Raw genomic sequence first — 15,862 nt, 5'->3', positions numbered from 1 at the left:
TATTATTATTATTATTATTATTATTAAGCTATCAATAATAATAATATTAATAATAAAATTTATTTGTACCCCGCCCCTCTGAGAACAATCAGGGCGGCTAACAAAGTTAAAAATACAGAACATATAAAATCCCTAAGACCCTCCCCTCCTTAAAAAAAGTATTAAATCCAATACAGTATTTAAAAAGGCACAAAACAAAAAATACACAAACAAACATAAAAGTTAACAACTGACCAAAAAATCAGCAACATCACACACAATCATTCTTAAGATCTGTCTAAAAGTGAAATGTGGACCAGCACCAGATTTTTTTATATGTTAACATGTTATAGATATTGTTGTTGTTGTTGTTGTTGTTGTTAGCCACCTTCATGTCATCCTCAACTCATGGCAACCCTATAGAGGAGACATCTCAAACATCCCCTATCCTCAATCTCTCTGCTCAGGTCCTGCAGGCCTAGGCCCATGGTCTCCCTGACTGAGTGTAAACATCAGGTGTGTGGTCTTCCTCTCTCTTTCCACTACCTTCCACTCTTCCTAGAATCATAGCCGTTTCTAATTACTCTTTCCTTCTCATAGTGTGTCCAAATGACAACCTCAATTTAGTCATCCTGGCTTTCCAGGATAGTTCAGGTTTTATCTGTTCTAGGATCCATTTGTTCATGGTATCCTCAGCACTCTTCTCCACTGTATCTCTAATGAATTGATTTTCTCATTGTCTGCTTTCTTTACTGTCCAGCTCTCACATCCATACATGATGATAAGGCATTCAATGGTTTAGATGATCCTAAGTTTAGTATTCAGTGTTATGTCTTTGCCTTTTAGGATCTTGTCTAGTTCTTTCATAGCTGTTTTAGCTTACATGCGTAGAACTTTGATGTCATGCTCTATGGAGAATATATTTTAATTAAAAAATGAAATTGAGGTTTTTCCTCTCTTAATAACTTGTTAATAGAATGGCAAAACAGAACCCTTTTGAAGACAATTTCTGGTGTATTCATTTTGGATGGAATGTAAGCATTCACGTAAAACCAAATATCAAAGTACAAATGCTACAGGTTTTTTGTAACATTAATTTCACTACAAGTATCTCAGCATGGACTTCGCTCTCTTAAGCAAATCAGTAAGACTGTGTCTGCATTGTGCTCAGATTAAATGTCCCTTTTATAAGAGTATTCTATATTCACAATACATTCAAAACCCTATTAAGTTATGTTACAACAGCTTGCTACTATGGTGAGAACACACACACACACAAGATGGCATCACCCAGGAAACTGCAAAGAAAGGCATAGGTTCACACCAAGTCTGTGTCTCTATTTGAGAGGTGTTGCTGACAGCTGCAATGTGAAATCAAGTGAAAATGAAAATAGTCTTCTTTGCACTTGCTCTAATTATTCCTGGCAGAGGAGAAACAAACTCATACTGAATAGATTTTATTTACAGATCATAAAAATAACTATTTGAACCACTGTATTTGCAAGGGATATATTTTGAGTAGCAGTCTTTATAATATTTCAAGTCATTTCAGTTTTGTACCATGCTTTCCTGAAACAAATTATTGAGTGGTGAAGATGCCAATAAAGTGTTGAAAGCTTGCATAATGTATTCTATGCTTTGAGTTGGTCCCTGCTTGCGGATTTTGGATTTTGTTGTATTTTGAAATCAAGATAGTCTAAGAGTGGCACCTGGTGATGTGAAATCAGTACTGCAACATAGGAAAAGAGTGGTACCAACCAGTTGCCATCAGACAAAAAATACCACCAACTTCAACTCAGGTCAGAGGAGGAGCCAGGTCAGAATGCATGTACAGTCACCCCCCCCCCAAGTCTGTGGACTTGAAATCCACAGACTTGAAAATCTGCAGAGGGGCCATCCGCCATTAACATCAATGGAGTGCTCCACATGCAAGCGCCCCATTCAAGCCTATGGGGCTTAAATATACATGAGTTTAGAAACTCGTGGGGGAGTCCAAAGTGGATCCCCTGCAAATTCCAAGGGGTAACTGTATTAATGTGCCATTTAAGGGAACAGTCCAAAGCAGGGGTAGGCAACCTTTTTGAGCCGGGGGCCGGGTTGCTGTCCCTCAGACAACTGGGGGGCTGAAGACAAAAAATAAATAATTAAATTTTTTTTAAAAAAAATTAAATAAATAAATAAACCGGGACAAATGTAGGACAACATTGTCAAATGGTGGACACTTTTTTAAAAAAGTGGAGGACATGCAAAAAAAATTGCTGATTTTTTAAAAAAATGTTAATATAAATGCATGTTTCTGAGGCGTCTATAGACAATTGCCCCCCCCCTTGGCCCTGCGTGCGAGAGGCCAAAGGCTCCGGCGGCAATCGGTGGCAGGACTGGGCTGGGGCCGGTCCCAAGGCCTCACCGGGCCGCATCCGGCCCGCGGGCCGCAGGTTGCCTACCCCTGGTCCAAAGAGTAGACCTTTCAAGGAACATTTGCACTATTGCCATGAGAACAAATGACCCAAAAATCCAGTTACCTGCCCCAAGTGGTGAAGACCTATGCTGCAAAATGATGTGACCAGCCCTCCCCTACCAGCAAGTGATGCTGCAAGGAGCAAGAGCAGAAACCCCTGAGGGTTGCAGTATCACTCACTGGTGGGAGGGGCTAGTCATGCCATTCTGCAGTGCACCATATTAGTGTGCTAATATCTCTTTATTGCTAGATAGCCTTGTCTTCAGCTCCATTTTTGGCATCACTCATCAAGTGAGGCCAGGGGTGTAGCTACCTAGGGGCATATGCCTCCTCATAAGAATTCTGTCCCCCGACTGAAATTTTCCTTCACTCCCCAAATGTCTAGCACTGCTGAGAGTGAGACATTAAAACTGTTTACATACCTAAACATCTTACACATGTTGTGTTCACATTCCCTTCATAGCTTTGCCTGTCCCTTTTCTATGAATGCCTACACTGTATATCTAAACGAGTGTGTTTTTTTTAAGTTTTAAGTTACTACAATGCTAGAAATTTGATGATGGGGAAAAATTGTTTAGAGATGAGAGAATTCTTATTTAGGGGGACCATGTGGATTCTTATTTAGGAAAATAATTCTTAGGGGAACAATACTGTGGCTGTATTGTGCTCAGGAGCCCTGGTGGCGCAGTGGTTAAATGCCTGTACTGCAGCCATTCACTCAAAACCACAAGGTTGCGAGTTCAAGACCAGCAAAAGGGCCCAAGCTCGACTCAGGCTTGCATCCTTCCGAGGTCGCTAAAATGAGTACCCAGACTGTTTCGGGCAAATTAGCTTACTTGCTAATTAGCTTACTTGCTGTTCACCGCTATGATCTTTGGAATAGCGGTATATAAATAAAACAAATTATTATATCTTTTTATAAGAGTATTCTATATCCATAATACATTCAAACTCCAATTACATTATGTTATAACAGCTTGATACTATGCTGAGAACAAACACACACAAGATGTTATATATCACTTTGCCCCTCCAACAGTTACGCCCCTTGCTGAATTAGCTATTTGATAGAGGATTTCAATGGAAAATCTTTCAATATACAAAGGTATTTGGTATTTATATAAGCAAAAGTAAAGATCATAAACAGACTCAAAGGTCTTACCTTAAAAAGATGGAACTTGTGATCCACTGGTTGTCCAAGCTTCTCTTGCAATCGTAGTATTAAATGTACAACTTGGTCTTTACGTGATGCTGTGATAAGGGGTTCTGCCTTTCTAATATCTTCCACTAAGGCTCCTACATCTGTACTAAAGTACATTTTAAAGTAACATGTTCATCCTCTGGCAAATAGGTACATTTTATAGCACCACAGGAGACCTGGTGACCCCATCTATCTATATGCCCAAAATGGACTGCTTTAAATGGAAGCCTTTTTTAAAAAATTGTTTGCAGAACAGAGAATATGGCTGGAATTCATGTTGAGACATCTGCACACATAAATGTCCCTTATATATGTGGATGTACTTTTTCAGGTGCTGCAGAAGTTAGTATTCCTGCCATATCTGTGCAGTGCCAAAAGCTCCCCTCCCAACCAACTGTAAAGCCCAGAAGCTTCATACAGGCATTTCATGCTTCAACATGAGCAGGCAGAATTAGAGGAGCATCTGGCAATACCCACATACTGTACACACCAAGCCAGAAGACAATGATTACAGAAGGGCTAATACCTCTGAAGGACCCCCACATACCGTAGTACTGGTGCCATTGTTGTGTGCCAAGCTATAGAGGAATAACCAGACCTTATCCAATCCTACCTGTTCACTCTGAAGCATAGAGTGCCTGTGTGAAGTGGCTTCAGGGCTTTAGGGCTTCAGATGGGGTAGTATATCAGTCAACATAGTATAAGGTCTACAGGCAGATCTTTACACTACACTAAAGGGATGCTGAATTGCAGCCATTGTCTGACAGTCCCCTTTAACTCTATGAATACTATTTTCTAGTGCAAGAACAGTGTAGGAAGAAAATCTATAACAATGAGCGTACATCTGAGTGCACCCCTGAATACCCCGGTCCAGAGTTGGGGAGTAATTAGTTACAAATAACTAGTTCATTATTTCCCTTTCAATAACAAGGTTCTAACTACAGTACATTAAATTTAAAATATAACTTAAGGTATGACTTCAAACCTTTTGCAGTGCATATGTAGCTTTCAGTTATTTTTATACTTACAGGGACATGGTCTCACTAACTGGTGGAGGAGAAACATAACATATCAGATGCTGGCTTGTGATCTGCCTCTTGTTTTCACTAATTGTTTTAATTTTATCACTATTTTAGGTATTTGCCTTATGTTTTAATTGCTATTTTGTATTTTACTTTTCATTTTATTGCTAAGCTTCTATTCTTAACCTTTAATTGTAGCTAGCTGACTTGCAAATTGTTTCATGGAAAGACTGGATACAAAGTTTGGAAATAAAATAAAAACAAACAGACATTCACTTACATCGCACTTACTGTGATCTACTTTTCAATAAACTTTTCAAGGAGTTAATCTATAAATCTAATTTTCCTATATTAAATTACTCTAACATCTATTACTTGTTTTCTCATAAGGTATGTTTCCTGATTCTATGTCACTTTATTGGTATTTGGTTCAGGTGCTCTTATTTTTTAAAATACTGTATGAGTGCCTAATTTTGAATATAGTCTTCCACATGTAATTCCACTCAGTGACTTAAACATAATGGTATATTTTATTCTTTTCAACATGATCATCTCAGTAACGGCAATTCATAATTGTTACTGGTTTTAATTTCAAATAGCATGTTTTCTTGTCAAAAAAATATCACATTGCCTTAGAAACAGTATTTTGACATTGTGTTTCGCAAGGTTAGTCACAGGAGTTAAAATTTCTCTAACTGAAAAACAAAAACCCACTAAAAATAACTTCAAATCTTTTGGAATGTTAAAAGCACAACAGTATCACTGGGAACAAATATACAATTTACAGAACAGTTTCCTGTTTATAAAGCATTTTCATATGGAGGTTCTTGCTGGTAAAGGGCAGATGTTCCACTTGGGAATAAAGTCCATGAAAGAAATGGATCTGTGAGATATATTCTCAATAATGGGTCAGTCATATTTTTAAGGATCACATCTGTTAGCTACTGTTAATAAACTGTGCAAGTCAATCTTTCTTCTTAAAAATTGTTGTGACATCTTGGCTTGAATTCAGGAAACCTCCTAGGATAAACGTAAACCTCAGCCAAGATACAAGAACCACTACTTAGTTAAGTATTCCAAATATTTTTAGGAGCGCCAGGGTGACATAGTAGGTTGAGCACCGAATTACTCTGGAGACCAGAGTTTGAACCCTCATTTGGCTATGGATACCTACTCCATGGCCTTGGGCAAGTTACCTTGGGCAAGTCACACTCAGCCTCAGAGGAAGGCAAAGGCAACTCCACTCTGAACAAATCCTGCCAAAACCTGTAATAGGGTCACCTTAGGGTTGCCAGAAGTTGGAAAATACTTGATCAAGTAAACTTAATCAAATAATATCTCCTGATCCGACTCTCCCATCCTGCTTTACTGGACAGCAGCCACTGAGAGTGATGGAGATCTAGTCTGCTACTGAGTGGGGCACAGTATACTAGTGTTTCCATCCTCCTCCCGTCAATGATCTCCAGTGTGAGGAGGAACTGCAATAGGTTTAAATTCCGCCTCGCACCAGAAATCACTGGTGGGACAGGGTGGAAACGTCAGTATGATGTGCCCCACTTGATAGCAGAACAGGCCTCTATCTTATGCAGCAGCTGCTTCCTGGTAAAACAGGATTGGGAGATTTTTACTATTGTGACAATAGCGCCATGATCTAGAACATAGGGACTATGCATATGAAACAGTTGTGGATGCATAACTCTAGGTTATACATCTGTAACTCCAATAGTGAAGTCCAACTATCATCTTATTTATGGTTCTGAACCATCTATTTTATGTTCTCTTGTCACTGCATATCACATCTCAAGACTGAGGCTTACATCCTAACAGTACATACAAAAGGCTAATCCATATCTGTATATTTTTATCTATTTCAAACACACTTTATGGATGCCAAACATATTCTTACAAAGCCTGAGATATATCCAAGTTTTGTTAACCTACACCCAATTTTAAGTACTAAATTACACGGCTTCCAAAAATGCATTCATCTACACAGCTATGAAATGAAAACCATGAACCCTTGAATTTACAGCTATACAGAGTTCACAAAAAAACTAAAGATCATACTGCTAACAATGCACTTAGGCCCAGTACAGACAGACTGTTTGCAGTGACAGTAGGGCTCAATACAGCACCGCATCCATATATGCACCAAGCCCTACTATCAGCGCCATTATGTTACAAGGCTGCGGCCTCGTCCACATGGGGTGCAGCCTTATGACATAAGGACGCCTGAGTACCCAAAAACCTCTGGGCAGAAAAGGCATCACAGGGCTACATTGCAGCCCTCATGACAGCGCAAAAAAGGAGCCACCTAGAGCGGCTCCTTTTAGACGGTGTGTCTGTGCTGCAGCATGCGGATGCTGCAGCACAGATGCAGGGCAAACATGAGTGGCATGGAACCACCCATCTGTACTGCCCCTTAATTTCAAATAAATATATCTGAAAGAGAATGATGCACTGTGATTCTTTTTTTAATGTTCAACAGATTTATATGTATTGGCTAAACTGTGTGACAATATGTAGTTTTATAGACTATAAAAATATAATACTCACGTAGCATTTAGATCTAGTAAATCTATGGATTTGGTTTTCACTTCCCCACCTTGAACATATTCCAGAATAATGCCTTTGAAGAAGAACAAGACAATTATTAAATCAATATCAAGTTGACTTCTAATAGCAAACACTACAAAGATTAACCTTTCTTTTGATAAAATCCTATTCATTTCAGTAGCCCTATTTTTAATTTAAAATATGTTAAGAAATGAGCAAGAGTCAGCATGGTATAATGGTTTAAGTGCAGGAGACCAAGATTCAAATCCCTGCTCTGCCACTGAAACCTGTTTAGTAATCCTGGTCAAGTCACACTCTCTTAACTTTAGAAGACAACAGTGGCAAACCTCCTTTGAATAGATTGCCTTAGGGTTGCTGTAGGTCTGAAATGACAAACAACAACAAAGAAATATGCAGAACTAGCCAGACATCTTGTTATGTTCTGTAGTAGCACACGCTAGCACTGTAATGGAAATCACGATATGTGTATGTGTGTGCACCTTCAAGTCACCTGTCAACTTATGGCAACTCCATGAATTTCATAGGGTTTTCTTAGGTAAGGAATACTCAGAGGTGGTTTTGCCAGTTCCTTCCTCTGAAATATAGCTTACAGCACCTGGCATTCATTGGCAGTCTCCCATCAAAGTGCTTGCCAGGGCTGACCTTACTTAGCTTCCAAATCAGACAGGATCTGGTGCTTTTAAGGTACTAAGGCAAAATCACATGGTCTTCCATGTTATAGCAGCTCCCAGCATTCCTTACTATGGGCTGTAATGCTTAGAGCTGCTGGCATTTTTAGTCCAACAACATCCAGAGTTTCACTCCTGCTGGAGGACTAAAGTTCCACAGCAAAGAACAATGTGAGGGGATCTTTGGACATGTGTTCCTCATCTTCCATGTCACATGATAAGCTACTTCAGAAACTTCAGTGGTCAGCAGTTTATTCCATGGCTTGAAGGCCTCCTGTTCAAAGGGGAAATATCAAAGGTGTTACTATCGGCAAACAAGCACTTGGGAACCTTTCCAGCACAGTTTTATTCTGGTCTATTTATAAGTCCCACTGAGTTCAGTGGTGCTTCCCCTTAGGTAAATGTGCATAGACTTGCAGCCTCTGTAGTGTCTTTTCTAGATTCCAGCTGTAATGTTTACTTAGAAAAATAAATATTGCAACATTCCTCTAGCTGCAGCTGTAAATGTCATATTCATGGCTTGCTTGCTTGATTTCGAATATTTATACTCTTTAGCCACAAAGGTTCTCAGATCAGCTTACAAATAGTTAATTTGACAGTTCCCCATTCTCAGGCTTACAATCAAAATAAGACAGGTCATACAAAGAAAATGGAATGGCAGTGGCGAGGAGATAAAGCCCAGCAGATATTGCAGGTTCTTCTCTCCCTCTGTGGTCAGGGAAGTGGGAGCTGGGATGGAAGGAGGGCCTGGCATCTGCTTCTGCACCTAGGCACGATGGAGCCGTGCCTTCCTTAGAGTTCCTCATACAGAACTCGGATTTCCATATATCCCTGTGATCTACCACATCATTAATGGATGGAATTGTTTACCACAGGGTGATGAATTAAAGAAGCAGGAAAACAGCACAGCTAGGGTGAGACATTGGTCTTCAGACACTACTATGCCCCAATACAGTCTGTTTTAGCTGCCCTCATTTAAACAATTCTTGTGCTATTTCAGAAGCACTTAGATGGCTAGACTTCGAAGGTGCTGAGAGCAATTTAATATCCCAAACATAAAAACAAAATGGGATGAAGTGTTAATGTAATGTAACTGCAATGTAAGCTAAATAGCTTCCTAGCTCATGCAACAAGAGAGTTCCTGACTAGTACTTTAATCCTAGACACATTTACTTAAAAGACCTTCTAGTGATTTCTATGTTTGTTACAGTTAAATAGAGTTTGTAAGAAATATTTCTGTCAAATCAGTTTTCTTTGCAGTCTGATACTAGCCACTAGAATCCTATACAACCACTGCATACTGCATAGCACCATAACAACATTGCTACATAGTGAACTCCAGCATGACCCGTTCCAACCATGGAGAAGAGGGGTCTGTGACAGGCAAGAAAAGGAACCCTGCTGCTAATTCCCTTGATGCCAGAAAACAGTTTAGCAAGGGTAGGTGGAAACAGCAGGCAGCTTCTTCCCAATAGACGAGCAAACAAGCCTGTTAGCCACATCAGCTGCTTTCCAGTAAGTGGGGTTTAGGGGACTTTCGCAGTCCCTACATTGCCCCTAAACTGGTGGTTTTGTAGGGATCATGAATACGTAGCAGTTGCAAACATGTAAGTGTAAGTTACATACGTATTTGCAATTGCCCAATAGGAGTCTGGACAGCATTTTAAGCAGCCTGCAGGATCACAATCCAATGCCCTGATAAGCCACCATATCAGAGCTTGCCAATTTAAAATATTCCAAATGACAAAGTAAATCTGCCACATATACCATATGATAACCTACTAAATATAATGGAAATGCACACTAGGTATATTACAACTATTATAATCTGTATTCCTGTACATCGGAGAGGGCAACTGTTGAGAGATGAATAGCATTTCCCCTGCAACTCCACACAGTTGCTCCTGGCATGACCACAAGTGATGTCCTTAGAACTGCCCCAAATATATGTTGGGGCTGGATGAGCAAGGGTACCCAACAAGCCTGTATTTGTGTAGTCTGGACTTCTCTTTATGTTTCTCAGCTATTCCTCTAGCTGCCTTTTTTATGGGGAAGGGTTTCAGACGTTTCCAGATATGCATGTTGCCAACCGGTTGCACTCTTTCTGTCCTTGTTATATATACTGTGTGGATTACTGTATACACTCATGTAAAAGTCTACAAAATTTAGTTTAAAAATTGAAACAAAAAACCTGGGTTAACTGTACCTTAACTGTACTTTTTTTTTTTTAAAGGGTACCTTTTTTACAAGTAGAGTGGCAAAAGATGAGAGTTTAATTTGTCCCAGGAGCACCTAAAAGAAGCACCAATCCCCTCTACTCTCTCTGCCGTGGCCCACTTCTGCCATTTTGAATGCCGGGGTGGGAAAATGGTGGTGGTGGTGGCATCTCTTTGATGCTTTTCCTCAAAGGAGCACCAAGAGGAATTGGGATTTGAAGGATCTGAAGAAGACATCTGTGTATGTTTGTCAGCTTTTCTGGGTTACAATCAAAGTTTTTACTTCTTCAAAGATAGGATCAGGCTCAGAGTAGCACCTATGTACTGTATAACTACTGCAAGACATTCCCCTTTTTAATATTATCTTTCCTACACTCTTTAGTAGTAGCGACAAAAAAGAACGAGGATGGCCTGTCCAGTCATCCCCCAAAAGGCATCCTGAACATCCCCAAAGAAATGCTTCCTTGCAGTTCCTTGACTTTTCATGGCTGAAGCCGCAGTCTGAAACACACTTACCTTCGTATTTGCTTGTAAGAAAGATTTTCTATCCATCTTTTCAACGCTCAAGGAAACTTTTAGGCCGCATGCAGGTTGGACACCACTTTAACACCCATGGCTCTGTGCTAGGGAATTCTGGGAACTGTAGTTTAGTGAGGCATTGAGCCTTCTCTGTCAGAGGGGGCTCTGGTGCCACAACCAACTACAACTCCCAGGATTCCATAGCACTGAGCCCTGGCAGTTAAAAGGGAGGCTGAAACCTTACACACACTTACCTGCATATTTAATAAAAAGGATGGTTTAGTCAGTGCCATGGAATTCTGGGAACTGTAGTTGCATGAGGAATTTGACCTTCTCTGCCAGAGAGGTCTGGTGCCACAGCAAACTGCAACTCCCATGATTCCACAGCACTCAGCCAGGCCAGTTAAAGTAAAGTCAACCTGGGATTATTTCTGCCAATCCATCTTTGGTCCCACTTTAACTGCTGTGGCTCAATGCTATAGAATAAATAATCCAGGTTGACCCCACTTTAACTGCCATGGCTCCATGCTATGGCACTCTGGGAGTTGATAGTTTTGCTGTGGCAATCAGACCTCTCTGATAGAGAAGGCCAAGTAATCCCCACTCCCAATGAATTATACAATGGGTTTTTTCTACTTCCAGTCCACACATTATGTTTGGAGGCCTATGGTCCAAAAGGCACTGCAGGAAGAATAAGGGTTGGCCTCAGTACTTTAACTGCCATGGCTCCATGCCCTGGAATTCTGGGAACTGCAGTTTAGTGAGGCATTGAGTCTTCTCTGGCAGAGAGCTCTGGTGCCCCCAGGGCCCTAACAAACTACAACTCCCAGGATTCAGTTAACCTGGATTATGTCTGCCAATCCAGGTTTGGCCCCTGCTTTAACTGCCATGGCTCCAATATGCTCTGGAATTCTGGGAACTGCGGTTAACTGAGGCATTGAGCCTTCTCTGTCAGAGACCTCTGGCGCCCCCAACAAACTATAACTCCCAGGTTTCCATAGCACTGAGCCATGGCAGTTAGAGTGGATTATTTCTGCTTATCCAGGTTTGGTACCACTTTAGCTGCCATGGCTCCATGCTATGGAATTCTGGGAATTGTAGTTGGTTGTGGCACCTCTAGTGCCACCTCTGGTGCCACAACCAACTACAATTACCAGAATTCCATAGCATGGAGCCATGGCAGCTAAAGTGGCACCAAACCTGGATTACCTCTGAGCCATATATTCCCTCCCCAATCCCCAATCCCTTGCTCCCTCTGGACCCATCCGCACCAGGAGGATAGTAGCGCAACAAGAACCGCTTCAGCTTCATCTTTTTCCCGAAGGCCAAAGCCGCTGGGCCGTTGCCATAGGAATCAAGCCAACAGACGCTGGGCCGACTGCGCAGGCGCAGCGCCTCCTCCTCCTCAGAGAGATAGACGTCTGTGGGGCCAGGGCCTTCCCTTGCTGTGCTCCTTCTCCTTTCCTACGCAGCCTGAGGGAGGGGCTGGGGGATATACACATACAATGGGTGGCCACTAGGTGTCCTCACAGCCCAGGAGGCACAAATGGAGGAGGCAAGGCCCAATAAAAGCTTTATAAACACCACCCACACCCACCCACCCACCCCCCTCTCTCTCTCTCTCTCGTTTGAAATGGAGAAAGTGTCCTGGGAAAGAAGGACCTTTCAGGTCACCCTGAGCTAAAACACTAATACAAATGTCAATCCATGCCTTTTAGCCATGCTCAAAATGGAGGGCATTTTGTATTTCCTCCTGGAAAGAAGGTTGAAATGGAGGAAGTGTCTTGGAAAAGGAGGACCTCTGGCCACTCTGAGCTAAAATAATAGAAATATAATGTCATGTTTCTTCACCATGCTCAGAATGGAGGACGTTCTGGGAATTTTCTCCTGGACAGAAGGTTGAAATGGAGGAAGTGTCCTGGAAAAGGAAGACCTCAGGTCACCCTGAGCTAAAACACTAATACAAATGTCAATCCATGCCTCTTAGTCATGCTCAAAAAGGAGGGCATTTTGTAATTCCTCCTGGAAAGAAAGTTGAAATATAGGATGTGGAAACGATGGACATCTGGTCACCCAAACATCGCACAAAACACGCTATTAAAGTGGTCACAAAGAAGCATTAATGCGCATCTTTTTACTTTCGAGATTTCAGCAACAATGCATTTCCAATATCACTTTATTTGCACAATTGCATGTGATAATCATTTGTGTAATTACTCTCCATTTCCACTTCATTTGCGGGATGCTTTAAATGCGCTTTAATCTCTCTTTCATGCTGAAATCAGCCCCAATGCAATAAAATAGATAGACTGATTGCAGGAAGAGATCTCTGTTCTAAGATCTAAAAATGACAGTCGCCTGTATCAAGTGTATGAGCAGAAAGGAATTAATGGCAATCTGTACTGTGCCATAAAATTGGAATACAAATAATGGGGTTTGTTGTTGTATGCCTTCAAGTCATTTCTGACTTATGGCAAACCCAAGGCAGACCTTTCTAGGTGTTTTCTTGGCATGATTTGCTCAGAGGAGGTTTGCCATTGCCTTCCTCTGAGTCTGAAAGCATGTAACTTGCCCAAGGTCACCCAGTGGGTTTCATGGCCAAGCTGGGAATTGAACCTTGGTCCCCAGAGTCAGTGGCATTCCTGCACCAGATGTCACCAAGTGTGGGGGATGGAGCCAAAAAGGCATACTCCTCACCTTGCAGCGTGTGCCATTTTACTCTTCACCTGGCTGTTGTGCACCAGTTTACTCAGGAATAAAATAGCATGCAGCAGGTGGGGAGGGTGCTCTTGGCTTTCTTCCTCCCTGCTGCGCACTGGTTTATTCATGAGTAAACTGGCACATGGCAGGCAGGGTGGTGCACTCAGTCGGGTGTCACTTTTCTTCTGGGATGTCACCCAGTGCGGTCCACACCCCTTGTGACGCCATTGCCCACAGTCATAGTCCAACACTCAAATCACTATGCCATGCTAATAAAGGTTAATAATAATAATAATAGCGACAAATTCCTTCAAATCTCCAAAGTCAATGTCAAGTAATCTGATACTTTTGCTTTTTTATTGAGTAGGCTGCTCAAGTCTCAGTGAATTAAATATAAGGTATTTAATTTTTATAATCGGACCTTTGTATCCACAGGGGATCCATTTCACGCCTCTTCCCCACAGATACAAAAAATGTGGGAGCTGAAGTCCTGTTGTTGTTAATGGCGGTACACCGTGCACACAGCCACTAGTGTGGCCACATGCCGCTATTTGGGACAATGGGACTTGCGATCTGCAGATGCTGAAATCCGCAGATGACAAGCCCACAGATGATGAGGTCCCACTGTATAAGTGTACCATATATAAAATGGCAAAATCAAGGTTTGCATTTTTTGGAATATAGTAGACAGAATATTTTCAATCTGTGGATACTTGTATCCATGGATAAAGAATCTGTGTATACAGAAGGCTGATTGTAGTTGTGTTATTTTTAAAACTTTAAATTTTAATAATGTAATCTTTTTAATTGTTTGACATGTTTACTGTATATACCCATGTATAAGTCCAGAAATTTAGGTAGGTCAAAAAATTGACCCAAAAAACCTGAGTTGATTTCTCCACTGGTCAATGTAAGTACTGTATCTTAACTCTTATTTAAAAGAAGAAACCATCGCCTGGTGAAAACAAGAGTATAATATGTGAAGCACGGACCCTCTCTACTCTCTCATCCAGCCAGTCTTAAGAGTAAGCACAAAGAGTTGTGTCTACTGGAATTTTGTAAGTTCTTTTGCTCTGCTTCATCCTTTAGATGATCTATGGAAGGGCGGTATAAAAATAAAAATTTTATTTATTTATTTATTATTAGATCCTTTGCTATATGCCCCTAAATTTTACCCTTGACTTATCCATGGGTCATAGCAAAATCCATAATTTTGACCCCAAAACTTGCCCTCGAGTTATGCATGAGGTTGACTTATAGTTGAGTAATTGTTTTTTGAACTTGTATATTGCACGTTTTATAGTGTTTTAACATGGACTGTTTTAGATTTGTAAGCTGCCTTGAGTCCCTGTACTGGGAGGAAAGCGGGATATAAATAAACATAAGAAGAAGAAGTTGTTTATAAGTTTATAAGGAACAAAACATCACCACCACATGCCAATCTCAAGAACTGGTTTAACATAGATCTTCCTAAAATCTTAAGGGAAGATCAGCAGGTAGGAAGCTGGTATCAAAATAAATGGGCCATGGTCATCTGTGGTAAGCCCATACTATCATAAATGTGTTCATTTGTAAAATATCACAAAACCTTTTGTTATTCTTACTACTAAATAATAGAGGGTTTTGCTTCAATATGAGTCCCCATCAGATTCTCAGTTAATGTCTTGCCAACTGCCAAGGAACATTAAATGAATAATTTGCAAAGGCAGTGCAAACAAAAATTATTTTCGGGGAAAACATGCATACATAGTAAGAAGGATCAAACAGTGAAAAACTTTTCTCCCTTTTCAAACAAGAGAACTTTGCCCCTTTTTCAGATGAAAAAAAACATATTATCGGTCAATCCCACTATGGTGCAGGTCAGAGTTTAATAATCCGCTACATTTTCAAAACATTACTATGACTCCCCACTGTTTGGCTTTTGAGGATAAACCTTTCATGTTTCAAAGACAGGAAATAAGATAGAATAGCAAAAAATGTTTAAAATGCTTTGGGAGATAAGAAAGAAACCTTGGCTTTTTGAATAGTTTGTTTTGTTTATCTCATTTGTGTTTAGGAATTCAGCTATGACAAGTCGGAGATATTTTAATGGAGCAGTGCTTCTAGATAGTTGTAATAAGTAATGGGATTTGATTTGAAACAATTTGGGTTCATGTACATTTGATCCTTACATTAGGTAGCAGATACTTTTGCTACATATGGATTGGACAGCCTGACCGTCAAAATGCATGAAAGGGGGGAGTGTCTGAACATGCAGTGGGCACATGCTGGGAAGGTGCACCCAAATATAGCTTCCTAGCGCATGCCCACTTCCTACAAAATGGCCTCATGAGTTTACTGGATTTATGTGCAACAGAAGGTGTACGTCATCAGCATGTGCGGTCTGTGTGTAGGGAGTGGTGACTAAGTTAGTCTGGTAATTGGCAATGCTTTAACTCAAAACGTGACTGTTTTCCACTCTGATTTTGTGAATACTATGAGAGCTAAATATATAATACAATGTAAACAATATTGTTGTAAAA

At 40.7% G+C, this 15,862-nt stretch overlaps 1 protein-coding gene across 1 annotated transcript in view; it reads right to left on the bottom strand.

Moving 5' to 3' along the window:
* Positions 1 to 12,036, bottom strand: part of DAW1 (dynein assembly factor with WD repeats 1) — a 48,560-nt gene extending 36,524 nt beyond the window's left edge. Inside the window, exons 1-4 of the mRNA XM_042458524.1 lie at positions 11,912 to 12,036; positions 7,217 to 7,289; positions 3,499 to 3,744; positions 1,304 to 1,340 (exon numbers count right to left, since the gene is read on the bottom strand). Coding sequence (XP_042314458.1) covers positions 1,304 to 1,340; positions 3,499 to 3,744; positions 7,217 to 7,289; positions 11,912 to 11,951 — 396 coding nt within the window. The 5' untranslated portion in view covers positions 11,952 to 12,036. The remainder of the gene's footprint in view (positions 1 to 1,303; positions 1,341 to 3,498; positions 3,745 to 7,216; positions 7,290 to 11,911) is intronic.
* Positions 12,037 to 15,862: the final 3,826 nt, after the last annotated feature.

Source organism: Sceloporus undulatus, chromosome 3 (assembly GCF_019175285.1).
Source record: "Sceloporus undulatus isolate JIND9_A2432 ecotype Alabama chromosome 3, SceUnd_v1.1, whole genome shotgun sequence".
NCBI lineage: Eukaryota > Metazoa > Chordata > Lepidosauria > Squamata > Phrynosomatidae > Sceloporus > Sceloporus undulatus.
This window is presented reverse-complemented; position numbering and strand designations above follow the sequence as displayed.